The 27,395-nt window shown below is 40.9% G+C and overlaps 3 protein-coding genes across 7 annotated transcripts in view; all 3 read right to left on the bottom strand.

The window, feature by feature from the left end:
- The window catches only part of radil (Ras association and DIL domains), a 31,339-nt gene extending 26,309 nt beyond the window's left edge, over positions 1-5,030 (bottom strand). For all 5 annotated transcript variants that reach the window (XM_035910075.2, XM_035910076.2, XM_006796162.3 and 2 more), the window contains exons 1-3: positions 4,656-5,030; positions 2,268-2,365; positions 1,147-1,261 (exon numbers count right to left, since the gene is read on the bottom strand). In XM_035910075.2, the coding sequence (XP_035765968.1) occupies positions 1,147-1,230 (84 nt within the window). In that variant the 5' untranslated portion in view covers positions 1,231-1,261; positions 2,268-2,365; positions 4,656-5,030. The remainder of the gene's footprint in view (positions 1-1,146; positions 1,262-2,267; positions 2,366-4,655) is intronic.
- Positions 5,031-6,120: 1,090 nt separating this feature from the next.
- LOC102795569 (monocyte to macrophage differentiation factor 2-like) lies at positions 6,121-20,120 on the bottom strand. The gene is made up of 7 exons (XM_006796163.2): positions 19,710-20,120; positions 12,975-13,056; positions 12,637-12,797; positions 12,414-12,488; positions 10,791-10,892; positions 10,580-10,649; positions 6,121-10,488 (listed from the first exon to the last, which is right to left on the bottom strand). The coding sequence occupies exons 1-7, from the start codon at positions 19,721-19,723 to the stop codon at positions 10,282-10,284; spliced, it is 711 nt and encodes a 236-aa protein (XP_006796226.1). The 5' UTR covers positions 19,724-20,120; the 3' UTR covers positions 6,121-10,281.
- Positions 20,121-21,912: 1,792 nt separating this feature from the next.
- Positions 21,913-27,074, bottom strand: LOC102795868 (actin-related protein 2/3 complex subunit 1B-A-like). Its single transcript, XM_006796164.3, has 10 exons — positions 26,887-27,074; positions 26,235-26,368; positions 25,368-25,472; positions 23,913-24,135; positions 23,711-23,818; positions 23,302-23,538; positions 23,135-23,210; positions 22,689-22,888; positions 22,413-22,503; positions 21,913-22,327 (listed from the first exon to the last, which is right to left on the bottom strand). Exons 2-10 carry the CDS (start codon positions 26,296-26,298, stop codon positions 22,289-22,291), a joined length of 1,143 nt encoding a protein of 380 aa, XP_006796227.1. The 5' UTR covers positions 26,299-26,368; positions 26,887-27,074; the 3' UTR covers positions 21,913-22,288.
- Positions 27,075-27,395: the final 321 nt, after the last annotated feature.

The raw sequence follows: 27,395 nt of genomic DNA, 5'->3' as shown, positions 1-27,395 counted from the left end.
TTGTCATAGCAAGAGAAGCACAGGTGACACAGTGACTTTGGCTCAGGTCCATCAAGCGCCCCGCCAAGTCACGACAGTGAGCCAGCATGCACAGTCACAAAATAAAGCACACCCATTTTTAATGGAGAGCTGAAATATCTCCTAATACAAAATAATAAAGATATTTAAGTAGTCAACTGTGCTGCATAAAGTCTCTGTAGTTGTTTATTTTACAGCAGTGTATTTCTTCCATGTTGGTCAGAATTTCTAGACATTTCTCGGTTATATAGTACAAAGCAGAGACTGATGGAAATCTCGATATAACAACTTTGCCCATGAAAAGAGAAAACCAGGCTGTATTTACAGATTTGGGGGTTGCCCTCTACAAGGTCGTCCTCTCATTAACATCTATGGTGCTCTTAGGTTTTGTTCTCCATTCAAAGCTTCATTTTTATTCCTTGCACGTTTGCAACTTCACCACCGAGATCCTTTAAACCTTAAACTTTGCACTTTGTCCTTAAAGTGCAGGTGTACACCTGCACCTAAAGAACAGAGGACCCTTCTTCAAGAATGCCACTGTTCACCTTTTGGACTGAAAAGACAGATGGTTTTGAAAGAGGAGTAAAGGAGTCCAGCTATGTCCACTGCGAACGACCATCACTGAGCAGAGGTGGTTGCCCAAAACGCCAGCTATCAGCCCCCTGCGATGTAGTCTTGAAATACCATCCCAGGTGCTTTTACCTTCACTCACACCTTGCCTCAGGTGACCTCAATAGGTCACATGATGGGTTGGCGACAAGGTCTCACAATGGTTTTAGCCTTAACCTCCAGGCCTTTTTTAACACCTCACCTAATATGATGGTGTACATGATAAACAGAAGGCCAGCCGCCTTCTTTTTTAACCTTTTAAAGCCAACTGAATCATATTCGATACATGTATTTTTTTTAGACTTCTAAGCAAAGTGAAATTCACAATGAAGGGTTTTCACACATCGGAGGAGAATGTAGCTGGGATATAAGCTAAACTGACACTAAGTGTTCACAATACATCAAATAAGCAACCACTATTATTTCACTTTATTTGTTTTAATCAGTTATATTGACCTCTGTTTTGAAGCTTTCTTCTGTGAGTGTGTTTGTAAACGCTGAGTGTTTGTGTGTGAGTACCTGTGTGAAGGTCCTGCTCTGACGTTTCAAGCGGCTCTTGGACGGCAGGGACATACTCGCCCCAGAAGAAGAACCGTAGAACATGATGCTGCTGTTTGCTTCACAGACTCCACAACTGGTGAGTAAGAACACACACTTTTAGATGCTTTGTTCCTAGTTTGATGCACAGGAATTCGATGTTTGACGTTGGGATGCACCGATCCGATATTTGGATCGAATATCCAGCCGATCTTGACTCAAAAACTGGACTAGATATCAGTTCACTGGCCCGTTCTAAGGAGCCAGTCTATTCTTTTTAATTCTATCCTGGAACGAGTTAGCAGTAGTGCATCAATTTAAAGTCATTTCAAAGTTTTCTTTGCATGTTTGCTACAGTTTCTGACTTTAGCAAACTGTGGTCATGTGACTTATGAAAAGGCTCAGACATGAAGATTTCCCAGTAAACCTCTCACTCTCACTCTCATTAAGTGCAGTTTAGCTCTTGCTGTGAAACTTGTATTGCACTTACAGTCAACATGACATAGTGCTGTCAACTTGATTGCTATTGTTCCACTTCACCTGACACCAACCAGCTCCACACACACTTGTGAAGGAGATGCAGTCACAGTGAGACTGGGAGCAGGAAAAGCAGAAACTAGAGTAACCATAAATAACACCAGTACACAGTAAAGACTCTGACACTGAGCTACTAGTGCAAATAATAAAAACCTTTTTTTTAATTCTTCATTTTATTAACTTCTTAAAACTGTTTGAGCTTGAGGTTGCCTACATTTAAAAGAATGGCTCCAGGTGTCTTCCTCACAGTGAGGAACACAGCTTATTAATCTAACACTGGTACTAAATTAGATCTGTATCTGTAGCAACTGTATCCGAAGATACCAGAAGGGAAGATAACAATATAATATCTGAAATGGAAATAGCTGGATCAGTGCATGCCTAATTTCCAAATTAAATGCACACAAACATGAGAAAAACATGCAGTAACACTGGACATACAACTACATCAAACACATAATATCTGTAGCTGGTGACGATAAAGAAAATCTAAATGTATCCACTGTAAACAGACCATGAAGACAAAAACAAACACAAAACTCTGTTTGTGTGTGTGTGGTGAGTACCTTGATGCAGATAGTATTTTTGCCTCTATGTGCAGCAGCACAGTGTGTACAGCTGACTGTCATATGCTCTGCAATTCATTTCACTGTCACCTTTCACGCTGGAAAAATAAAACAGATGATGTTCAGGTCAAAGCTGAAGGATCCCATTCATCATTAACAGCCCGTCTACGTCCTCTGGGATTAAATAATACCGTCTGCTTTTAGCTTTTTAATGATTTTATTGAAAGCACTAAGCTGTTTTCACGCCAGACTCTTGACTTTGGCTTGGTTGAGAAAAAAAAAAAAAAAAGCCGGCCAGGACTCTGGCTCTGTGCTGAAGGGGAACACTGGATACTGCAATGAAACTGCCTTTTTGAAAATCAAGCAGTGTCTGCAGTGGTTGTTATGTTTAATATTATGAACACACCACTATATTATGATCATTTCATTATGACACCAGATCTCATTACTGCCAGGTTTAAATATTTTCTGGGGGACAAAATAAACGAATAAACACTTAATAGATAATTTTTGTGTAGATTATATAGTGTGGACAGCAAACAGACCCATATGGCACACAGAGTTTTCTCTCTGCAACTACTTATTTTTTTAGTATATTAGAATAATGCTTTTTGTGCCTTTAAATTTTTTTTAAAAATAAAACTAAATAAACTAACTAAATAAAACAATCACAGAACATAAATGACCTAAGGCTGACTACTTGGAAGCACATTTATTTATTTATTTATTTACAAAGAACAGAGTAAAGCAGCAAATCACCACATTGAAAGCCTAAAACCCGCACTTAAAAACACTGCTAAATTATTCAAATGGATTTTCTTTATTTTTATATTTAATTTGTATATATACAGTATTGTGCAAAAATCTTAAGCCAACCCTCTTTTGTTTATATTTTGCAGTTTTTTTAAAAATTTAAGTCTTAATTGATGCAATTATGAAAACAGAAAAGTACCATCAGATTTTGATCCATCATGTAATACCATGACAATGATCCCAAACACACCATCAGTGCAGTAAAGTCATACTTGGATAGAAAAACACACAGTGGAACACTTTCAGTCATGGATTGGCCTCCCCAGTGTGGGGATCATCTTAACAGAAAGCAGAACAAAAAGCAGCCAACCTCCAAAGAAGAGCTTTGAATGTCGTTCAAGAAGCCAGGAGAAATATTGCTTAAGAAGAAATGACAAGAAAGCTTAACTAAGAGAGTTCAGCTTGTGTGACGAATAAAGGTGATCATACCAAATATTGACTTTAAAGCTGGGTGTTTTTGCCTCACTAACTGTATTTCCACGTTTGTTCAACACGTTTCAGTAAATCGTTGCACCTTTCCAAGCCAAATATAAAGAAATGAGCGGTGGCTCAGGACCTTCAATTAAGCCCTACCCTACCCTACCAACCAACCAAATCTTTTTAAAATACCCTACATCCTAAAAAGTCTGTTTCCCATCTATGCCCCTAAGGTGGATCAGCTTCATTCGTATCTTTGCATGAACTCTTTTGACCGATAGACCTGTAGTAAGGGTCTCATCAGGAATCAGCTGCATCAGGTGAAAGCAGAACCTCATCCAACCCGTTTTAACTGCATCCCATTTACAACCCTAAGTTCCTTTACTGCAGAAACATTTGGCAGGCAACCTAAAAGGTGTTGTTGTAGCTGACTGTGCAGAGACTGGTGGGATAACGTGACTATTTTAAATGCCAGCTAATCCATGGTAATCTGGCTACTTGGCTGCAGTTAACTCAATCCTACACGCAGAAAGAAACACACACAGAGGGAGGGGATACCTTTTCGCACTGGTAAATTGGGTTGCGTTTAGTAACCCAGGAGGTCGTGTTACATTTAGTAACCATGTCACACAGACTTGTGGTTGTCCTTGTCTTTACCAGCAGAAGGTCAGATTTAAGCAGTGCGTTAAGGAAAAAGCCCACGCCTACATTATAATATAGGACTGAACTTGTGACAGCCCGTTATTTACAGCCGGTCCGTCTGTTTACGACTTTGGATTCACTGGTCGTCAGTAGCAACCGCTGTGGCAACAAAAGGCAGGAGAAGATCCTCAGAAATTAATCCGCTGATGAGCCGTCAGGCGCGGCGCGGAAAACTCACAGCAGCCGATCTCTGACGGCAGCAGGTGCGTCTGTGTTACTGCGCGAGGTCGTTACACACAATTAATTATCAATTTATCTCAATGTTGTTTGGACATCTGCGCAACGCTCAACAAAGAGAGAGAGAAAGAAAACCTGTTTTTTACATATCGGGGAGCAGGTAGCAGTGACGCGTCTGCCTGTCAATAAAATAGGTCGCGGAAAAGTTGATGAGTGGTTCCAGCAGAGGCGAGCCCAGTCCCCCGGGGGCTCTGCCGGTGTCTGTGCGTTTGTACTCACGCTGTCTGCAATGCGTGGCTCCATAGTGTTGGGGAATCCTTCCTGGCGTCTCTCTTATTCCCCTACCGTGCAGAAAAATCACAGGCTCCAAAAAATGGGGGGGAGAAAACACCCAGCTGCCCTGCTCCGAGCGACACCCAGCCGTCCAGGGGTCCCACCCACATCCCCAAAACAGCCCGTTAACTTGGACGACAGCCAGCCGCTGTGGGCTCCTGCTCCCGTGCGTACATCTCCGCCGAGTGTCCAGCAATGCCCACAGCCTCCGGCAACCGCATTCCCACATCCACAGCGGTTCACTGCCGAGCCGTGACGGAAACAGCCGAGCCACACGCGACGCTTCACCTCGCTACACCTGCTCTGGCACCAGAGTGTGTAGAGGCGACTCCCCCTGGCGGACAGAGGCGGCACTAGCACGAACTACAACAGTAAATCGGAATAAGAAGGAAACAACGTGGTCTTTTAACGCGTGGTTTTATATATTCCACTTAAAAAATAAAATAGGGTAATCGTCTTGATAATAGATCTGCAGTCGTGGAAAGTATTGCACCCTATATATAATATATAATAGAAATTATCGAATCTAAGTCTTAAAATGACTTATACAACCCCAGATGAACATCAACATGACATACTGCACAGTGTCATGATTTATTTACAAAATAAACACAAAAGCCAAAATTCTTGCTGTGGAATGATGGACTTCCCAGAGCAGTTCCTTCCTCTTAAGATTATCACCAATGTCTGTCCTTTCTGGCAGAGTAAGAGAACCCCTACTTTTATAGAGATGCTCACACTTGCTGATGTTCAGTTAAATACAGGGATGGGCTTAAAAATTACCCCATTAGAAAACTGGGACTGCTGTGGGGGGCCACACCACACCAATAAGATTATAAAGAGATAAAATTATTACTGAGCAGAATAGAGTTCAGCCTATTGGTGCATTTGATTAGCAGCACCTGCCCCCACTTACCCTCTTAATTCATGTAGCAGCAGTATGGGTGCACTTACTTTTCACACTCTTCTGCATAGTGTTGTAAATATTTTGTTTTCTTATTAAGGTTGGATTTACCTAGTTTTAAGACCTTCTGTGGACCAGATTCTTTTTTATTATGTATCGACATGTAAAACCTCATAATTTGTGTACTTTGTTTTTTATTGTGACTGTATGTTTACCTTCTTTTTTTTCCTTCTTCTGGTGTCACATTTCCTCTCCTCATATGAGACTAATTATATAAAATAAGTCTGCCTCAATTTATTTCAGTCTCCTTGAAAATGACGTCTTGATTGAATTAAAGTGGTATGAAACAAGATCAAAGGACAGACTGGTCGCTATAATGTAGTTTAGATACATCTGGAGCTCATTTTGTAATATGTTTTTGGTGTAACAAAACTACTTATGAAAATAACCTTTTTTCCTTACATGAGCTACAAAAAAGGTGAAACACTATAAAAAACGACATAAAAATGCATGAAAAAAGCTTTTTTATTACAAGAGAAATAGAAAAGATAAAAGCATTGTTGGCATCATATCGGCTTATCACAGCACAAAAAGCACCACAGACACAATAACCAATATGAAAACTAGAATAAGGGCGAGATAATATAATCAGTCCTGTAGGACGAGAAAGGAAACACCAGCAGGACTGAGAACAGAGTCAGCAGCTCCACAATCACAGAGCATCTATAAATAATATACAGAGGGTCCACGAGGCTTCGTGGACGCTGTTATAAAGATCTTTACAAAGGCAGGTGGGGTGTATGTCTGAATGAGACACATACTGTAATCAAGACAAGACACACATCAAATCCTTTACTTTATCTCACCGCAGCCAGACCTGGCTTGGATACAAGACAAACTGTAAACTCTCTCAGTTGTTTGGTTCATCCCAGAGACTCGAGTAAACACTGAGAGCACGAATACTCCAGAGTAACTCTGTTTCAGTTTTAAATAAGATATCCACCGTGCGACAAACGCACTTCCCTTCATGCTAGGGTCTCAAATGTACAAAATGATAAAGTATTGTGTTACCCTCAGACTATTTTATCACTTTTATTCGAGGTTTGGTGTCATTGTGTTGTTTTTGGACCCTTCAGTATAGAATGAAGAATGATTATTAGATGTCTTGAGGCAACAGTGGCTACACAAACAAGGTGATATTATAAAATAACTTGTTTTCAGTCCAGTTTTGTGCTGGTTGTCAGTTTTTGTCCACTAGTTAGCGGCTTATCCTTAAAAGACGTTGAGCGATAGAGGAAAAACTGAGCTGCGGTTTGGATCTGAATCCAGGTTTGTGTGTCGACCTCAACATTTAAAGGTAACGCTCACCTTATGCGTTACCTCATGACCTACTACACTTGCACGGGCAAATAAACAGCATTTCACAAGTGCTCATCACAGTGATGGATTTAACTCCAAATGCAAACTTTTGCAGAGTTTTGCAGCAAATTTAGGGGGTTGTGCAGCGTCGCTTAAAGTGTTATTGAAGTACAAACTCTTTCCCCCAGAAAGTTAAGATTTAACGACCTCCCCTCTGCCCTTAATGACCAGTTTTCACACCTCAGTATACATCAGTAAAGATGTTCTGACGACTACTAGCTAAGTTTGTCATATCTAATACATGAGCTGTTGTGAGATTTTTGAGTCAGTGTTTCTGGTTTTTGTTTTGTTTTTTTGACAAATGATACAAATTAAAACTTTTGTCAGAAAGTTCAATAAACTCTACATTTTCAAAAAATTACAAATTTCTGGCATTTATTTCATTGTTCAAACAGGCAGTTTCCAGGTTTTCCCAGGTAGCTACACGGGCAGATACGACCTGACTTCTGATGTACGCCCAGTCATTTTCTTCTATAAGCAGCCCTGAAACATGACAGAAGAGCTTTAAGGGTTACTGCTAGCGGGCTTTCAAGGGGTAAAGAGTCCAGGTGTAAAGATTTGAAATCTTTACTATCCGTTATGTAAATCCATATATGTAAAACTTGCAGAAAACTTCTGGGGCAGCTGTGAGTGAGCAGGTGAAGCTGTATGGGGAGGTGCCAGCATATATATAAATAAATAAATAAATAAAAACAGCTTTGCATTTATTTGCTTAGAGCTGCAAACAACCATTGCAGCTGCAGTGGTCCTTTTTAATGTGGCTTCCTTAGACTTTTAAGCCCAGATGATCCGACATACTGCAGTGAAACTATAATGAAAAAGTTTTTTTTTAAAAACCCTTAAATACCAGCTGCTTCGACCTTTTAAAATCCTCTCTCCACATTAATCACACTCTGCTTCGTCTTTTAAACCACGAGGCAGCACGTACAACTCGACGCTAAGAATACATACATGTTTCAGATATATTTTGATGTGTTCAAGGTGCATGCATTCACGTGTAAACATAGACTCAGCCAGTTAGAGGCTTTGGATTCATGGTAGTCAGATAGTATAGGATACACACAGGCACAAACACTTGGGCAAACACACACACACGCGCGAGCGCACACACACACACACACACACACACACACACACACACACACACACACACACACACACACACACGCACCTGAGATGCCTTTATTATCGGGCCAGATTGTTCAACAATACTATAGCTTCAGTTTCCTTTCAAGTGTGAAACATACATATATGGTAGTAGTGTGCTATCGGTTAACGGCAGTAAGTCTTCTGGCAGTGCTGAATCAGACAGTGGTTTGAGCTCCATCAGCTGTTTTCCATTCGTTTAGGATGAAGACTGAGAAGATGATCGAGTAACACAACGAGAAGATCAGAAGAAAATAGAGATGAAGTCGGCATGTACTGTATGTCTCTGATAAATACTGTATCTTCACGTACTAAACCTAATCGACAACAGTAAACTATTAGAATTCAGTGTTTATGCTCAAAAATCGAAAGTGTGGCGCCAGGTATATGTGGAAGCACACGAGTAAAAGTCTCCAAGACTAAAACTACAAATATCAGTGTTCAACTTAAAAAAAAGAAAAAAAATATCTACGATCATGTTTAAAAAACTTCACAGGAAGTCACCGACTTAAGCAACTATTGTTAAAATCATACAGAGTACTATGGTGTAGATAGCACAACTAATAACAATAGCAGTAATAATACTATCTAGAGCTCTGAATTGGGAATAGTACATTACTGATGTTGCAGCCTGCTTAGTGTAATCAAACTAAAAACACTAATATTAATCTCATGAGTCGAGTCTGCCAATTTTAATAGTGATCTTCCTCTTGACAAATAGACAATGCGCTCAATTCCGCTCCTGCACACTAAATCTGGGCGCGCACGGCACAGAGAGAAATCTCCGAGAATAGTAACCCCTGAAACCAAAGTCCTGGAAAATACTGTTAGAAGTGTAAAACTAAAATGATCTGGGGGGGGGAGGGGGGGGGTCCCCAGTTCAGGAGCTGCCAGCCTTGAAGTTCAGATTCAACATATTTATCCTTCATGTATACCAAACATGATAATTAACCGCTAAATGGTGCATTTGATTGCCCTCTCAGCTCAGAACGTCAGGAGGTATTGCATCACTGGAGGTAATTGGATTCAGTTGGTCATCGGTTAGCGAGAATTAAATTAAAAAGAGTCGATTAACTTCCTGTCTAAAATTCAGACGGCAGAAGATCTGAATGAATAAAATACTGATATAGACACATGAGTTTTTTTCTGAGTTTTCCAAGAAGCGGGGAAGTGTTTCATGAATACTTTCCACCCTGGGCTTTGCCTCTCAGACTGAATCGAAGCTGTCACATTAAGGTCTCACATCTTTGACTCCATCAGTCATTATCTAGGCCAGCAGTACTTCCTGTCCCAGATTCAAAGCTAAACAAGGAGAAGTACCTGCAACACAAAGCAAAATTCCAACACCTGCATGAATTAACTGTTGTCTTAAAACAGGGCTTAAAGTATTTCTTTGTGTTTCACACTGTGCTGTATTCCATTACATTATTTTATGCTATTTCATTTATTTGATGTGATTTTATTTTATCCTCAAAGAAAAAGTAAAGTAGTTTAAATTGCTTTTAAAAGGTGCTATTTTTAGAACAGTAGGAGTGTGAAGACGATGAAAAAGATTTGATTTGGATTTATAACTTAGATTTTGCGCACACGGGGTAATCCTAACCATATATAAGAGAGATATAACATGCAGCTCTCTTTAGTCAAGATGAAAATAAAACGTCTGTAGCTATCAAAGTTGTGACATACGCAGGAATTTAGAACCCAAAATTTAAATTCCTAATTATTACTGCATGCATAATAAACCAATCATATGTGTGTTTTTGTTAGCAGTCTGGATATGACTGTAAATACAAAGTACTACAGATAAAAAAAAAGATAATTTTCATTACCCTGGTAAACTGCTGTCTGACCCGTTTTACCCATTCATTCACTGGCTGCTTGAAGGCAACTTTTTGGTGATAAACATGGAAATGTTAAACATTTCGAACTGATGAGAGGGACCTGAATGCACCATTAGTTTTGGTTTCTGTCACACTGAAAAGTGCATGTTTACCCCCCCACCCCCCATCCCCCCACCTTCAAGATGAGGCAGCCCCTGAATGTGGACAGCCCCTCGTATCCGCTCAAAAACAGGAGTTACTTCCTGTGAGGTCAGTGCTGATGTCATCTGGAGGTGTGGACCTGGTGGTTGGGTGGCTGGGCGTAGAGGTGCTTCCAGATGGCGTAGTAATGTATGGCCGCTCCCATAGCTACAAACATGTGCCAAATAGCGTGAGCGAATGGGACAATGCCGTCACTTTTGAAGAAGACTATTCCCAAACAGTAGCAGGCCCCGCCGACCAGCAGCTCACACAACCCGGACTGCTCCGGCTGAGAAGAGGCATTAAGTTTATTATTTTTAAACTGTTTAATGGGTCATTTTAAACCCAATCAGAGCAGCAGAAAATGTGAGTGGCCTCACCATTGAGAGGATGACCAGGGCAGGAAAAACTCCCATCACTGTGTAGCAGATCAACTCCATGAGCTTATACCTACGACAGCAATGGGTTACTGAGCACGGGTGTTAATGAGCGTAAAGTTAGGCAATCTTAATAACAGCTTGGAAAAAGCTTAATCAATTTAAAAGAAGTTTAAATATTTGACATACTAAGAAAATAAATATGTGAGCAGACCTCTCATGGAAGAAAAAGACGTAGGTGGTTCCAAAAGACGCCATGACCCAAACTAACCAGCGCATGTGACACGCCCAGGGACCCAGCTCTCGCAGGTTTAGCCTGTTAAAAAAGCAATCAATCAATCAATCAATCAATCAATCAATCAATCAATCAATCAATCAATCAATCAAAAAAAATGTCATCTACACATGAAGTTTTGAAAAAATATCTCTTTCCACATGTAAACGCTAAAAATAAAATGTTGGCCAATCAGAAGTCTAGAAGCCTGGGAGGGAAAGACTTCAGGGTTTTGTACCCTTACAAAACCTTAAGTACTTCTGAAAAGTTTTTGTTTTGCTGGAAAAGCAGCTAATTTTGTGTTACTTTTGAAACACCTTCAGCATTTCAAATGTTAATTACTAAAGACAGTATTTTGATTGGTGTAGAATCACAACTTAGGAATGAACAAAATGCATACAGCATACATAAATTAAAAATTTTCAAAAAAGTAAATTTATTCAAAACCGACGTTGGGATTTGGGTTGTGACAGCATCTGTGTTGAATGTAGAGGCGTCAGAGTGAACTTTCTAAATGGAGGGACAGTAACTGCGTGTGTATACTTATATACAAATACACACGTAAAACTGCAGTAAAACTGCAGATAGTCAGACTAACAGCAATAGTAGTTTGTATATATCCACTATTTTAGAAATTAATCTCATGTAAACAGCGTCACGTCAAAAAAGGCACATACCTTTGACAATCCATGACGAAATATCATGGATTCATCTTCTAATTGCAAATCTTTTAAAATACAGCATGATGTTTATTTTTTAAACTATTATTCCAATCAGCTCATAAAACAGGATATGCTTTGGCTAACTTGTCACTGATAAGATCCTAAGTTTGCAGTGTTTTCAGGATTTCAGCAGTTTTAATTTCGCTGACCAATAATTTTCTCCATAGTTTTTACCACCAACCTTTTTTTTCTTATGAAAACAAGATCACAAACAGAAACACAAAACAGGACAAAAACCAGGCTAAAACGTATTGACACTTTTGCCTCCAAATGAAAATGAAAATCTTCTGATGACATGAAATCCAATCAGAACTAATGGACGCTTTGCAAACTGTGTAGAGCAGTTTCACCGTTAACACCAATTTTGAGTCAGATCCACCTGCTTGTCACATTTAATTAAAAAGAAAAGAAGGGGGGGGGGGGGGGGGGGGGAGAGAGATAATAATAAAGCCATCTTTTATTTACAGTCTATGTAACTAAATCATGACTGACAACAGGAGGGTGCATAGGTTTTCTCACAACGGACCCACACTGAGGATTAGTTTCCTTGCAGTTAGCTCAACAAACACTCTCTGAGTACCAGTTATTGGAAACACTATTTGATATCTGTAATATGTGCTGCTGCTGCTGCTGCTGCTGGTGGTGGTGGTGGTTGGGGGTTCTGTGTTATGTCTGTTGCTGTTATGTTGATTTTAATCATCTTTTGTGAGTTTATTCATATTCAGAGCCCCTTGTACCACAAGTGTTGAAATGAGCTATATAAATAAAATTTGAATAATGTACTTACTTATATATACAGTTTACACACACCCACACACGCCTAGCAGGCTAGTTTGTTTACCAAGGGGCGTAGGAGGCAGCGATGAAGAAATAGATCACCATCCTGTCACACATGTGAAAACACTGCTCCACAGATCTGAAGAGGGAGCAGAAACAGCTCAGAAACGACTCAGTTTAGATATGAAACATCATTATTAAAAATGATATATTTAAAATAATCCAATGCATCACAGATATTGTGCTACAATGTATATATGTGGGTGTGTGTATATAAGTATATATACCGTAAGTGGCTCTTCTTCCAGGCCACAGTGTGGAAGAGGGTGGAGATGATGAAGAGTGAGCTGAGCCCCGCCCCATACACCCAGGCTGACAGCCGCTCCCATTGGTCCTCTGACTGGAAGTGCAACACTGAGCTTCCCAGCAGGCTGGGGATTATCCACAACTAAATGAATTCATAGCATAAATGAAACATGAGGCACAAAGAGGCAGGCAGGCAGGACTGACTGTAAACACGAGCATGATGCTGCTGATGTTATGTAATGATGATTTTTCTTATTTTCACTGGGTTTAATGATCACTTTCTGTGTGTGTGTGTGTGTGTGTGTGCATGCACATTTACCGCATGCGTGGCACAATTGGCAGCATGCTCATATTCGGTGGGCTGGTATCTCTTGTTAGGAGGAACACGATTGTTCATATACCTGCAAATGATCACATTTATTAACAATTTTATTGTATGAACTAAAATCTTATAACATGGTAATAGTGGTTTAATGTGTGGAAATAAGAAGGTAATAGTGTAATGCTCTCAAAGTCATTACCAAGGTACCACTACCAAGACTAACGGCTTGGTAGTGTCTGTTTTGGGTTCACTTTTACTGGCTCTATAACTCCTCTTCTTGAATCCTTAATGGAAATCAAGAGCTAATTCATTCATTCTTAGTTCCTATAAATTGGGAGGTTCTTTTTCTCTTCCTTAAAAACTGGGTCCCCTCTCTCTGTGTTAAGTCTCATGTGAAGAATCTGGATCCTGAGCTACGTTTTAACAAACAAATTGTCATTTGTTGTCAAAACAGAGCTTTATCATCAAATATTTCAAATATTTTCTATTTAATCCTTACACAGATAAAGTAATTCAGGCCTGTTGCCTGTTGTTATAATTTGCTGTATTGTGGTCTCCTTTAGAAGTTTCTATCTTGCCTCCAGTTACTTCAAAATGCTGCATCTGGACTTAACTGGTGCTAAGAAATGAGATCATATCATTCCCATAATGGCTTCACTACATTTTGTCCCTTTCCATTTAAGAATTAAATTCCATCCATCCATCTTCATCCGCTTTATCCGAGGCCGGGTCGCGGGGGCAGCAGCCTAAGCAAAGAGGCCCAGACCTTCCTCTCCCCAGCCACCTCCTCCAGCTTATCCGGGGGAACACCAAGGCGTTCCCACGCCAGCCGAGAGACATTATCTCTCCAGCGTGTCCTGGGTCTGCCCCGGGGCCTGCTCCCGGTGGGACATGCCTGGAACACCTCACCCAGGAGGCGCCCAGGGGGCATCCTTGTCAGATGCCCAAACCACCTCAACTGGCTCCTTTCGATGTGGAGCAGCAGCGGTTCAGCCATCCGGGAGCAGCCTCCCGGATGCCTGAACCTCTCACCCTATCTCTAAGGGAGAGGCCAGCCACCCTTCGGAGGAAGCTCATTTCCGCCGCTTGTATCCGCGATCTCGTTCTTTCGGTCACTACCCACAGCTCGTGGCCATAGGTGAGGGTAGGGACGTAGATCGACCGGTAAATTGAGAGCTTCGCTTTTACACTCAGCTCCCTCTTCACCACGATGGACCGGTGCAGTGTCCGCATTACTGCAGCTGCAGCCCCAATCCGTCTGTCGATCTCCGGCTCCCTTCTCCCATCACTCACGAACAAGACCCCGAGATACTTGAACTCCTCCACTTGGGGCAGGAACTCATCCCCGACCCGGAGTGGGCACTCCACCCTTTTCCGGCTGAGAACCATGGCCTCAGATTTGGAGGTGCTGATCCTCATTCCCGCTGCTTCACACTCGGCTGCGAACTGCTCCAGTGCGAGCTGGGGGCCTTCACCCGATGAAGCCAACAGAACCACATCATCCGCAAAAATCAGAGATGAGATTCTGAGGCCACCAAAGCGAAAGCCCTCCGCCACTTGGCTCCGCCTAGAAATCCTGTCCAGCAGGATTAAATTCAAGATGTATAAATAGTTTTTAAAGCTCTCACTGGTCAGGCACTCACCTATATGATTTCTCTTATTCACCTTCACACAATCCCTCTTTTCTTAGATATAGTGACAAGCTCGGACTTCGTGTTCTCTGTTCTGGGATCAAACAGATGGAAGGACTTTCTCAGTTGCATCCATGATCGTGGAACCAGCAAGTGCTCCAATTATTGCTGTCTTTAAATCTGAAAACCTAGCTGTAATTCATCGTATTCTTGGGTTCATAATCTGTCACTGGTGGTGGTTATTTTGTATTGCGGACACATTTATATTTGTGATCTTGTACTATTATTTTTGAAGTTTTTATTGTTTTGTGTAGCTCTTTGGACAGGTTTTGTCGCGCTGACCGAGTAGGTGTGGCTGTTGCTCTTCTCTTCCTCCTCCTGCCCACTACCTGCTCTGTGCTGCTGCTTGTGCATGGCTGCTGATTTAGACCTTGTGCAATCTACAGCTAAGCGCGGCCTGGTGTGCGCCGCTCCGCCAGGTGAGCTGAACTAGAGCAATCAAGGGCTGGCATGCCTAGTAGACCTTAAAATGCATGCAGCAGTCATTTGACCCGTGTGTGACATACTGAGAGGACAGCAAACAAGCAATCCACTTTCCACTGTGAGGAAGACTTTGAGCTAGACGGGCTATCGGTAAGCTCTTGGACTCGTATTTGCTGCTTATATGTTTGGGAACTATGGAAGCTCAATTGTGGAGATGTATTTATGTTTGGGAAGTAGTTACTGCATTTAAGTTTAAAAAATTATATTGATATAAAATGAATGTTTAAGTTTGGATAAATTGTTTATGTAGATAGTGTTTCCCACATACTTATGTTAATTAATACTAAAAATAGTTACCCCAAATCCTTGGTTAAATCTTAAAACTAGTGTAAATATGTTTGGGTTAATTTAAGGAAAATAATTCTTTGTAAAAGAAAATCCTTGGTTAAGGTCTCTATTAAAATATTTGCAAACTCTAAAATGTATACTTGTTTATAAAAAGTGTAAAATCCATGGTAGACACATTTTGTGTATTTAAGAACCAGTTTATTCCATCTTCCTTGTTTGAAATTACTCAGCTCTGGGATTAAAAACCAATGAATGTAAAACTAACTTAAACTGGGTTAAATGATAGTCTAGACAAAAGTATTTAGCTCTAGCTATGTTAAATGGCTTTACTGATATATAGATATATATATATATATATATATATATATATATATATATATATATATATATATATATATATATATATATATATATATATATATATATATATATATATATATATATATATATATATATATATATATATATATATATATATATATATATATATATATATATATATATATATATATATATATAAAAACAAAAACAAAAACATTCTGTATAATGCATTTAATTTACCTGACTGATTAATGAAATGTTCTTTGTTTTTGTGTTGAAAGGCTTTTCACCTACCTATCAAACTAGCTGGTCAAAATAAATTTGAGTGAAATTCAAAGTCTGGTCTTTTTCAAGTGTGGGCACCTCACAGACAGAGAACACTTGACAGGTTTTTTTTAACGGTGCGTTACAAATTTTTGATTATTACACCACTATTATCATGTTATTACTGAGCTGTACTATAAAGTGCTACCTTTCTTTTTATTACAGGCAGCAGCATTTCTGTAAATGGCACATTTCACATTTGCTATTTTAAATGCTTCATCATCTTAACGTCGACACTTAAAAATACATACAAACTGGGTCGCTCATTAACCGAAGCCAAAGGTCTCTATCATACAAATGGATCTGTTCAGACTTAGAGGTCATTTATACAAATATGCAAAATTAGAATTTAAGCAATATCGCTGTTTTGAAATTATTTACTCATTAACTTTACTCTTTCCTTTATAAGTAAATATAACAGAAACAGTACATGTAATTTGGCATTAAAAAAATCTCACACACACACCAAAAAATTCTCAGTCTGAATTTATGGCAATATTTAATGAAATATGTATTCTATAGAAATAGGGTATTTCAGTTTAAGCTATTAGGTGTTGTTTTGAAATATACCTCGGATGTTACTGGGATTTATGGAGCACATGTTGCTTGCTTAAAGGTCAGTTTTTTAAAAAAAAAAAATTGGACTCTTTGCATAATCCATATTTCAATATGTTCCTTTTTTTCCTTACACTTAACTCATCCTGTTTTCTAATTGGCTGCTCCTCACAAGGTTTGAACAACAGGTGGGTGGGGCTTTGAGTCTAACAGCCAAGCCTGGGAGTGGTCAGATGATCATATTAGGTTATCTACTCTCATTGACATGATACAGAATCCAAGGGTAAAAAAGTCAGTCTGAAGCCTGAGCTTTGTTGTACATACACTAATGTAATTATTTGAGGCTTTGGCCATGTTTGTAATGAGCATCTGGCATTGCAACAGAATTTATATAACAAGAGTAATGGGTCCACTTTAATAGGACTTTGTAGAATTAAGCTGCAGACCATATTTACTGTGTATGATATTTAAACCCACTTGTATCTCAATGCTAACAATCCACCCCACCCTCTTGTTTCGCTTAGCAACGCTACTACATGCTTCAACTTGTTGCCATGACTGCCGTTGCCTGGCAACAGTGGGTAACCACAGAGCGACTGAAGCAGAGGTTTGATCTCTTTCAGAAACGGCTCACACATACAGCCATGCCCACATTTTCTCACATACACATGCACACTCCGATCTGTTCGTTTGATTGCGAACACTCAGTACAGAAACTCAAACAGTTCAGGAGGTAGCACCCTGACAGTGATGTCACTGTTGTCATGGAAACCACAGGCAGGGATTGTCCTCCCCTCTTCCCTACAACAGAAAACTCCTCGCTGCTTTCATCTTTCTTTCTTCGCCTCTCTTCCCTCCTCCCTCTCCCGTTCCCCCACCATGGCTCCTCTCTGCTTCCCAATGATGAAATTAACATGCAGGGAAGGCAAATGACGTCTTTGCAGACACACAAAATGTAAGCATGTACACATCCACATGTTGTAAGTTGTAAGACATGAACAAGAAGGAAAGGGAATACCGCTCAGAACCTCAAAGAATCCATTTGTTTTTATGAAATGCCCCCAACAGCTAATTATGCTGTCTATCTGAGGAGCTGTGCATGCATGCAGCTGCACAGAAACAATACTTCTAAATAATCTAAAAAGAGGAATATCACAGCTGTGGGTATATGCGTGGTTGTTGTCAAAATGCTGATAAGACATTCATGATCCTTCATGAACATATATACACAAGGAGAACTAAAGAAAGATGATGTAAAAAGGATGGCAACACCTTTTACTTCCCTTTCTCCTCCATTTGCTGCTTTGTTTTTCAGAGTGACACTCATTAGAAGCTATTAATACTAACCGGCCCAGCCCAGAAACACCGTCTTGTCCCAAATAAAAGACTTCCCCACCCTATATCCAACACTGGCCTCACACTGTCTGGCTTACTCTCTGTAGTGCGCACACATACAAGTGTGTGTCAGTGCCAGGCCCAGCAGGCCTGGTCAGGTCATTAATGACTTTATCAAGCTGGCTGATAATTAGCAGGCCAGAGGCCAGGCAGAGGGACACACTCATGGGGCAGGGCAGAGCTGTGGAAACCCCGTGACATCTCTGCGTCTCTGTGGTCTAAATGAACCGTGAAGACCTCGGTCCAGTTAACACCGGACATGAATGAACACTGCTTTACTTCATGGGTCTTTGTGCAATCATGTATATCTATAATAAAGTTAACATCCACTCTTGGATTAAATTAGATAGTATATAGATTAAAGAACCACAATGGTGATTATCTGATAATTTAAGCTATATATCCTAGTGAACCTAACTGCAAAAGGCTGGGAAAATCTGATCTATCAGCTATATCAAAACTTTTGAGATTACCCCCGTCTTGTCACGCTAATACATCCAAAGGCCAAAAACAGTTTTTTTTTTAAAAACTGATACACAACATAGAGAAGCTGCAGTTAGTCACAGCTGTGAAGATAAACCACTGGAAATTTCATTCTGTTTTTTTGTTGTTAAGGCTCCTCTGACGTCTTGATTGAATCCTTTAATCGTTTTGGTGTTTCCTTAGAAAAAGCCAGCCCGGGTCCTGTGGCAGGAAGTTGTGACGGGTACATGTTCGACAGCGCTTGAATGAATAAATGAATCTAGAAATGTTACATAACAAAAGTAACCACCACACGCTTCCTTAAAGTGCCCTGCATTGTGAAGCAGCTAAAAATATATTTAGCGTTGATGTACTCATAAAAGACAACTGACATCATATCTGATTAAAAGAAGCAGCATGATAATTTCGCCTCAGCCCATAATGTGGCACACATGACTTCATGTGTGAGCTGTGGGAATTACAGTCTCTGCTCGCGAGATGGAACAAATGCTACTCCCACAATTGCCTCAGTTGGCCTATTTTTCGAAGCAAATAATAATAATAATAAAGTATCTCTCTATATATACCTATGACTCTATTTTGGAAGCATTTTTTTTAACATCAATTCAGTTTGGTTGGGTTTGGAGCTAAAAACAAGACCACTAAACATATAACTCAGAGTGTGGAAGTTGTAATGGACAGCGAACAGAACAGATGATCAGCTGATTCATAGCATAAAAGCAGTCAGGAGATTAGCAGAGCATGAGCTGAGAATGAAAATAATTCTGAGTTGCAACATTGGTCTACTTCGTTTGTCCTCGGGACAGCCTCAGCCTAGATCCAGTTGGCTTCTGTGTGCCAGATATTAAATAAAGTTGAAAAGGCTGAGGAAGAGGAGGGGGTGGCCTTTCCTCTGTGTCACAAAGATCACAGGGAAAGAGGAAAAAGGAAGAAGTAGCAAGATGAAGAGGAGGGGGAAGTGGCAGGTTGTGTGTTTGCTTAAATAAATAAATAAATAAAACAAATCCTGAGCTTGAATATAGAAATTTGAAAAAGATACATCACTAATTATGAGACATGCAGGAAATACATATGAGTTATTTACAGCTGGTTCCCAATGAGCATCCTCGTCCTCATCATCATCATCACTACCAAAAAGCAGCCTTTCTGTTCATCTCCAGAGTCTAACCGTATATTGAATGAGCTCACCCACCTTACAAGATTCATTTACAGAGGAAATAGGCAACAGTTGACGGCAGACAGACAGTGTGGCCAAAGCCTGAATCCCCCCTGTGAGTGATGGGCGAGTTGGCCGCCGATAATTGATTAGTTCAGCGTTCAGATCTGCAGCGAGGAGGTTTAATGGAAGGTAACGAGCACGTCGCCTTTTCACCGTCGTCGTCTTATCCACATCTCAAGCAGCACTGGGAGACGCATGCATCCCGACCCAGCCGCCTCCAGAGGGTCCAGTCCGGAAGTGTGGGCGTCAGTGGGGGGACGAGGGGATGAGTCTCAGTCGGTGCTGATGCTTGCTCGCTCTTTCTCTCTCTCACTCGCTTTCTCTCTCTCCCCGCCGGTTCACCTCATCACGACTCGGTGAGGGGGGCTGTTCTTCATCTCTGAAGGCTGCCACATCATTCTGTGATGAGGGGCTGATTCAGAGGCAAGTCGTGCCTGCAGTTCCAGCTTTGGTCTCTAGGTGGAGGCGCAGGCGCGCTCTCAGGGACTGGTATTATGTAATAAGGCGACGACGTTAACGCATCTAATTATCGAGTCAGAGACGGATTATTTAAAGCGACACTCAGCTACGGCTCCTAGTCTGCGCTGCGTTTTACCAGGTATGAACAATATAGCCCCGTGACGTCACTGTGATGTCATCTGGCTGGGTCTTTAGTTTTCCTTAAGACACATAGAGACTTTTGCTGCTAATATGTGGACTGTCGCTTTTTAATAAAGAACCAGATATCTTGAATATGCAAGAATTTTAATTACTGAATCTGAATTTAATTATAAAAATATCTCATTTATGTAATTTTCTGTTTCTGTGGGGGAATTAATGAGATATGCTACAGGAACCAAGATGGGCAGAAATAGCTCCTCACACTGACACGTTTTTCAGTTATCTATTTATTTACTGGCAACCCCTTACATACATTACAGGTCAGAATATCTCCCCCTTTGATGCTTCAGTCTTGACTATTTTATCATTTCAAACCTGACCTTGGCAGGTCGCTCGAACTTAGGAAGAGGCAAGAGATCTGATAGCTGATAGGTGTGCTCTGTTTTTGGCTTTTTTTAAATTTTGCTCAGAGGGATACTTTTTGCTCCACCTGATCTATTGGAAAACTATTAATTATAAATATATATTGTATGGTTAATTGCTAAATATTCACTGCTGACATCTGGGAGTTTCATGTCACAGTTAATTTTTAAAAAAAGTTTGAGCACTATAGAGGAAAATAAAAAAGTATTTGATTAGATTTTTTTAAACATCAACAAGACCAAAACACACTTGTAAGTTTGTGCAGCAGGATGTTTTCCCATCAATTGGTGAGCAGCTACAACGGCAACAGCTTAGACAGTATTGTACCTGTATTAACAATCTAATAGCATTGATCTATGACGTGAGACACTGCAGTGGATGAGGAGATGTGCATTTGGCTGAAAACCCATCAGTGCTTTTAAAGAACCGGGACTGAATACATGAGTATGTGGAGTCATGTTGATCCTGTGACTCACATACAAATGTTTATTACTCTTAGGCACTGGGGTTTGAAAGCAGTAGGGATGGGTAAACTCAACATTACAGATAATCCCACGTTTCTGTCCACATGATTCGACCTACAGTTTACAGGCACGGCAGCAGCAACAGGAATTCTTGCTGTTCGCTTTAACTGAAAGACTCGGTGAGATAGTTTTTATTCACGAGAAAGTGATGCCATGAAAATGTGCCAGACATTTGGTCTGAAGAGGTTAACGAATTGATTGCTTTAATGAAACGTGTGTATAGCAGGGCATCGCCAAACTGTCTGATATATAACACCAAGAAGTTGTAAAATTGTTGTTTTGTACTCATGGCGGGTTTTTCAAACGTGTGCTCGTTAATTTTAAGCATTATATTATCTAACCAGTACGTTTTAGGATGATGCAAATTTTATAAAAATTGAATAATATATTACATTACAACATTGTTTTTATACAAAATATTAGCTTTTCCCCAGGTTAGAAAAAAATAACCTCATCTGCGTCACATGAGACAGCAACTTTTCTCAGTTAAAACTGCAAGTGTTCGAACTTTGAACTTAAGTTGTCCATCTGTATAGACAAATAAACAATGAGCTGCCAGGTTCAAAGTCCTTAATCCAGATTTAAACAGACGTAAACACACACACACACACGAACCAGATTCTACTGAGCACTTTAACAGTAATCTTTTATTAAATGCATATTATGACCAGCATAAGCGTTTAACAATTATTGCAGCATTTTATTCTGATTAATAGAAAATGCCTGCTTTAAGCAGTCAGCTCAGGCTGAGCTCTAATCTAAGTCATTAAGTACCGTTTGCAGACATGTGGTCAGTCCCTCTGTATACAGCACTGAATGAAACAAGCTCAGCATAAAGCTTCAGAGAGATCGCAAACACTGTTTGAACTGAAGTCTGCTCGTTGAACCTGCATATATAAAAAATATACCTGATTAAAATAAGGCCAAGAAGCTTTGGGTAATAAGGCAGCAGTTTTTCTCCATAACTCTGGGAGCAACTTTGGTCGGAGAAATGTAAACTTCAGTTTAGACTATCTTCAAGTCCTTCATGGCAGACTCCAGAGACTGAAAAGACATTGACAGACATGTGAAATCACTGTGGTAGTCAACACCTGGCAATCCTGCATGTCTGTGTCTGTCTGTGTGTTACCTTGACATCCCAAATACCCATTCCTCCATCCATACCAGTGGTGCAGAATTTGGTGCACTGGTTTCTTCCTCCTTCCAGCACAGAGATTTGGCTGAAATATTGTTTGAGACGTGAGAAAGCCAAGTAGTAACATATCATTTGTTTTATGGTTTTCATAGCTGTATTTAAAAAAAATATCACTTTAACCAAATCCCCTCTCATACCCAACCACACATCACCACTCGGTTTTTGGGGGTTTTAATTTTCATGGATACGAAGCACTTGTTTTCTCCTGACCTGATGCTGTTCTTGTGGAGAGTGTTCAGGTCCTTGTCGGTGTTCTGGGTCTCCGAGGCTCGACGGTCCAGGTTCTGAAAACGCTCCCTGGCGCTGATGCCCTTTTGGGCCGCCTGCTTAGGAACATCCAGTTTGCCACCAAATGTCAAGCTGCCTTTGGCACCGTCATACACAAACAGCACCGGGAAACAATCATGTCCCTGGAGGAAAAGACATACAAAAGGAGATTTTACAATATCAGGTTGGAAATATGAGAGACTAGACTCTTGTTTGTTATTCTGGATGCTAGAATAGATACAGCCAGAAAGCTCTATTTATTCATTTATTTACATTATTCATATGGAGACACTGGGCCAGAAAAGTTTGGGATATAAAATTATAAAATTACTTTAAATTAAATTAAAGGAACTGTTGTGTGTGCGTGTGCTGAATAAATGAATACTCACAGCTGCTACCAAGCTGTTCTCAGTAATGAAGGTGACACACAGCAGAGGAAGTGTCTCCGAGCTGAGACTGGTCAACCTGTGGAAGTTGTAGCAAAAAGTCAGAGTGGAGCACACAAAGCAATGTAAACACACAACACGCCCAGCTACGCTGCTCTGCCTTCACTTACGTGCCGTTCTTGCCGCCCTCGGACACACACAGAGTTGAGTCATGGGAGGTCCAGGCCAGGCGGTTGCCAGAGTGCGAGAAGCACACGCTGTGCACCCAGCCACCACTTCCTCCTGAAGTCTGAGCTGCTGCTGGAGACCCTCCGGACTCAAAGAGCAACTCCCCAAAGGGCATCTTGCTACCCCAGGGAGTGGGCCCAGGCTTCTCCTCCACCTCCTTTATGTAGGCTGAAAACACTCTGTGAGAGTGAGGGTGGAGATATATTGTTATTTTGAAACCCACATGCCATATATCATGGACTGTATGAGGACTTTCCTTTTTTATATATATCTAGGAGTAGTGTCAGTGTTGGGCTGTACACGAAGCTTTAAATTTAATAAAGCTGAAAGCTAAGCCTGTCTGTGACATACCTGCATTTGAAATCGCAGGATCCAGCAGCCAGCAGGGCGTTGTTGGGGTGCCAGTCCAAACTCAGGATTGTAGAGCGGATCGGCTTCTTAATGTGCTTACACACCCACCTGCAGATAACAAGAGATGGTTGCTAAAATCTCTCCAAGGGCGCTTCTTAGTATTCAAATAAAGCTTTCTGTGTATATTAGTGATTTCACTCACCAGTCGTTTTCCTGCTCAAAATAGCAGACGGAGATGAGACGAGAGCCGCTGCCAACAGCAAATTTGTTCTCTTTGGGTGACCATTTCACACAGCGAGCGGCACGGTTGATCCTGAGGATGACCAGGGTGGGCTTCCACGTTCCCTCTTTCAGGGTCCACACATAGGCGTTACGGTCTGCTCCACAGGTAACTATACGGTTACTTTCCGGAGCCCAATCGATACCTGCGAGATTTAAAAAAAAAAAAAGACTCTCAGGAACACATTTCCACTCACTTCTCTATATTACATCAAATAGGCAGAAAAGGAAGAAGAGCTCTGCTATTATCAACGTCTCAAATGCATCCAAAATAAATAATTGGCTAAAAATCTATAGAGAGTCTTTTTTCTTTATCTTCAAAGAGATAAAAGTAACTGTGCAGTGACTGGGATCTACTTTGATGTCTTTATACTTACTGGCAATCTACATAGCCGGCAGCTGATTACAGTAGCTTAAGACAATGACAGGAAATTGTGAAACCAGTGAAGTTTCAGTAGAAGGAGCATACACTACAACAAAAGTATTGAGCCGCACCTTTCATATAACTCACTTACTTAGTTTGTGTTAAAGTAATGCATTATTATGGGCATGGGCACTTTGATAGGGGCAGGTGTTAGCTGGTAGCTATGTGCTAGCTGTCACTTCTGCTAAGCTAAGTCGCCCCTGGTGGAGTGTAAAGGTACTGCAGGTGGGCTGCAGTTACACCAGAAATTACTCACAAGTATGTACATTTATACATAGTTTATACTTGTTTTGAAGTTTGTGTCCCAGTAGCAGGTGGGTCACACATTAGCCTAAATGCTTTCCATATGACTGGGTAGCATTAGCGATTTATAGACAACAGTCTGTGTTCTTTGAGTTTTTTGAATAAAATTTTCAAGGAAGTACATCACTTCTTCTTGTATTTTGATTAGACTAAAGATTAAAGATCGTGGTATTTCCTGGTGTTTAAGGAGGCCGCAGCACTCTTGACTTTGGGAATGGCTGATCTGATGCTTGACATTAAGCAATATGAACATTAATAATCACATAGAGGTGGGAAATGTTCCTACAGCTTGATTTATTTTGTACCACTGGATAAGGCAACCACAGATTTAGCAATACTGGAAAGCTGGATGGCCGTTTCCTTGATATTGATTTAGGCAGATCCCAAAAAATGATGGAAACTTGTGCTCGATGTCACAGAAAAACCTAAAGTATTCTACAAAATCTTGTATTTTCACTTTCAGAATTGGTGAACTTGAGTAGTGGCTCTGAGGTTTAGGGGTTAACACGTTCGTCTTACATGCAAACCAAACTTCAGTTGGTCTCAAGCCAGTGCTGCTTCCAAGACCAAACAAACATGCAGATCCGACCCTTTGGGAAATAAGGCAATGTCAGAAAGTCCCTAACTAGTTTTAGTGTTGCTGTGTCTCACCTGTCACCTGCCCGTTGTGTTCCTTCAGCTCATGGATTTTGGTCCACTTGGTCCCATCTTTCTTATAGATGTGGACCTCGTGGTTGTTGGGGCACAGGGCAATCTCTGTAGCGGAAACAAAGAAGTTTGTGTTTCAAACCATATCAGCACAGTTGGTCAACCGTACGAACACAATATTCATCATGGACAAAGTACAGCGTGACTGACACGAGAAGCTTTACAGCGGGCTGCTCAGTGGGGAGTAACACAGAAGAGCTGAGTGGGCACATGAGAAGAGAGAAATAAAAAAAAAAAACACCGTATGTATGAGCCTGGAGGCAGCACACAGACACACAGCATCTTTAAATAGAAAGCGCACAAGACCTGCGACCTTTGTTTTTTGTAACGTTGTAGCAAAGGCTGCATGTTTTAGTCAGCAGATGAGTCAGTGAAGCAGTGTTTGTCCTGGAACAGCAGTGTGGCTTACTTCGGTGTGCTTTTTTTTTTTCACAGAATGACTAAACTGTTCCTTTTGCAAACCTGAGTGAAACTCGAACAGCCTGGTTTAAGCGTCTCTTACATCCGCTTTGCCCAGAAACCAAAGCACTGATGAAAAACATCCATATAAGGCTCTGGTTTCCTCCAGCTAACGGAGTGTAAGAACCACTCAGAGAGGCCTCCAGACGCCGCCGCCACTGTTACAGGAAACAGGAAATACCTTCTCCCACCTGGGAGCCAGTTGCAAACCTTGGGCTGTTACAGCACTCTGTCACAGACTGTAGTCAGAGCAATATGCACCCATGATGTTGTGCTCAGCTCAAAGATGAGACCACTGGAAGTCACTGATGAGCAAATGAGTGACCAATCAGAGAGGGCGGGCAGACTTACGGGATCGATCTTTGTTCCAGGCATGGCAGCTAATTGGTTCCAGCAGGAAGCTGTGGTACGCCATGACCAATCAGATGTTAGAAGGAGATCAGGAAGTAGTAGGAGAGGAACCAGAGGCTGGTGGGCTGTCAAGTCTTTAAAAAAAAACAGAAGTTGCATTTCATGTTGAAAGCAGGAAGTGTTGAAGGACACGAAGAAATGTAAAAGTCTTTTTATTGAATGAAACCGTGAAATGATCCAAAGTGTTTGATACGTAATGAACTGACTTAAACTCTGTTTGTGGGTGAAACACGCTAAACTTATCTCACTCAGAGCGAGATAAATGTTAATGAAATCCAGACTTTCAGAGGAATGACAGAAACTATGCAGGTCCAAGGTAACGGACATCCCCACAAAAAGAGAAAAAAAGACACTCAACCATTAGAGGAAGCAACCAGGGGAAAAAAAAAAATCAAATTTCTCTCATTTCTATCAGATACTTCACAAACACTAAAACACAAATGTGTGGGAAGCACGATCGCCTGTAGCACGCTTTGGACATTTCTTTGCAGAAAATGCATTATACTCAAATATGTGTGTGTGGGTGGGTGGGTGTGTGAGTGAGTGCCTAAGCACACTCAGTCAACTGTTAAATATTTTCTAGGCTACTTACCCCCGAGGGCAGGACAGAGATGAATGGGTGAGCTGAAGAGATGGGAAAGAGTTTTTAAAAAAAGAGAGTAGAGAAAACAGAGGAAAGTAGCGGATCAAATAAAGTGGAGGGTGTTCAGCTCGCGGACTCTGGCCAGTCAACGCGAACGCCAACGACAGAGTGAGTGCAGGAAGAGAGAGAAGCTGAGCTGAAGAGAGAGAGGGGAGGAGAGGTCAGAGGGGGAAGTGGAGGAGGGTACAGTGAAGCTCAGAGAGGGGAGACATGCAGGAAGTTTCTGCAGGTTTTTCAGTTCTAAAATAAAGAAATCATGGGCGTGGCGCGAGGAATGTGAGAGAAGGGGGACCAAAACTGTACTTTTTCTTTAATTGAATTTTAACATTATTAAACAGGAACAGAAAAAAAAGTGTTAAAGGTAGTAAAAGAGGGAGGGGCATAAACACAATACAATGTTATGCACAAAGGAGGAGGCTGAATCTGAGGGGGGGGGGGGGGGAAGCAAAAAAAAAAAA

This window comes from Neolamprologus brichardi, chromosome 6, assembly GCF_056152115.1.
Source record: "Neolamprologus brichardi isolate AB-2024 chromosome 6, ASM5615211v1, whole genome shotgun sequence".
NCBI lineage: Eukaryota > Metazoa > Chordata > Actinopteri > Cichliformes > Cichlidae > Neolamprologus > Neolamprologus brichardi.
Note: the sequence above shows the minus strand (reverse complement) of the source record. Positions and strands in the feature narration are given on the sequence as shown.

Coding starts and splice junctions, on each gene's coding strand:
- LOC102795569 (XM_006796163.2), bottom strand. Junction 12,798..12,974: donor CCAATTGTGCCACGCATGCG/GTAAATGTGCAT, acceptor GAATTCATTTAG/TTGTGGATAATCCCCAGCCT. Junction 12,489..12,636: donor TGGAAGAAGAGCCACTTACG/GTATATATACTT, acceptor CTCCCTCTTCAG/ATCTGTGGAGCAGTGTTTTC.
- LOC102795868 (XM_006796164.3), bottom strand. CDS start 26,298: ATGGCGTACCACAGCTTCCTGCTGGAACCAATTAGCTGCCATGCCTGG. Junction 22,889..23,134: donor AGAACAGCTTGGTAGCAGCT/GTGAGTATTCAT, acceptor CTTTTCCTCCAG/GGACATGATTGTTTCCCGGT. Junction 22,504..22,688: donor CTCCACAAGAACAGCATCAG/GTCAGGAGAAAA, acceptor ACAATATTTCAG/CCAAATCTCTGTGCTGGAAG.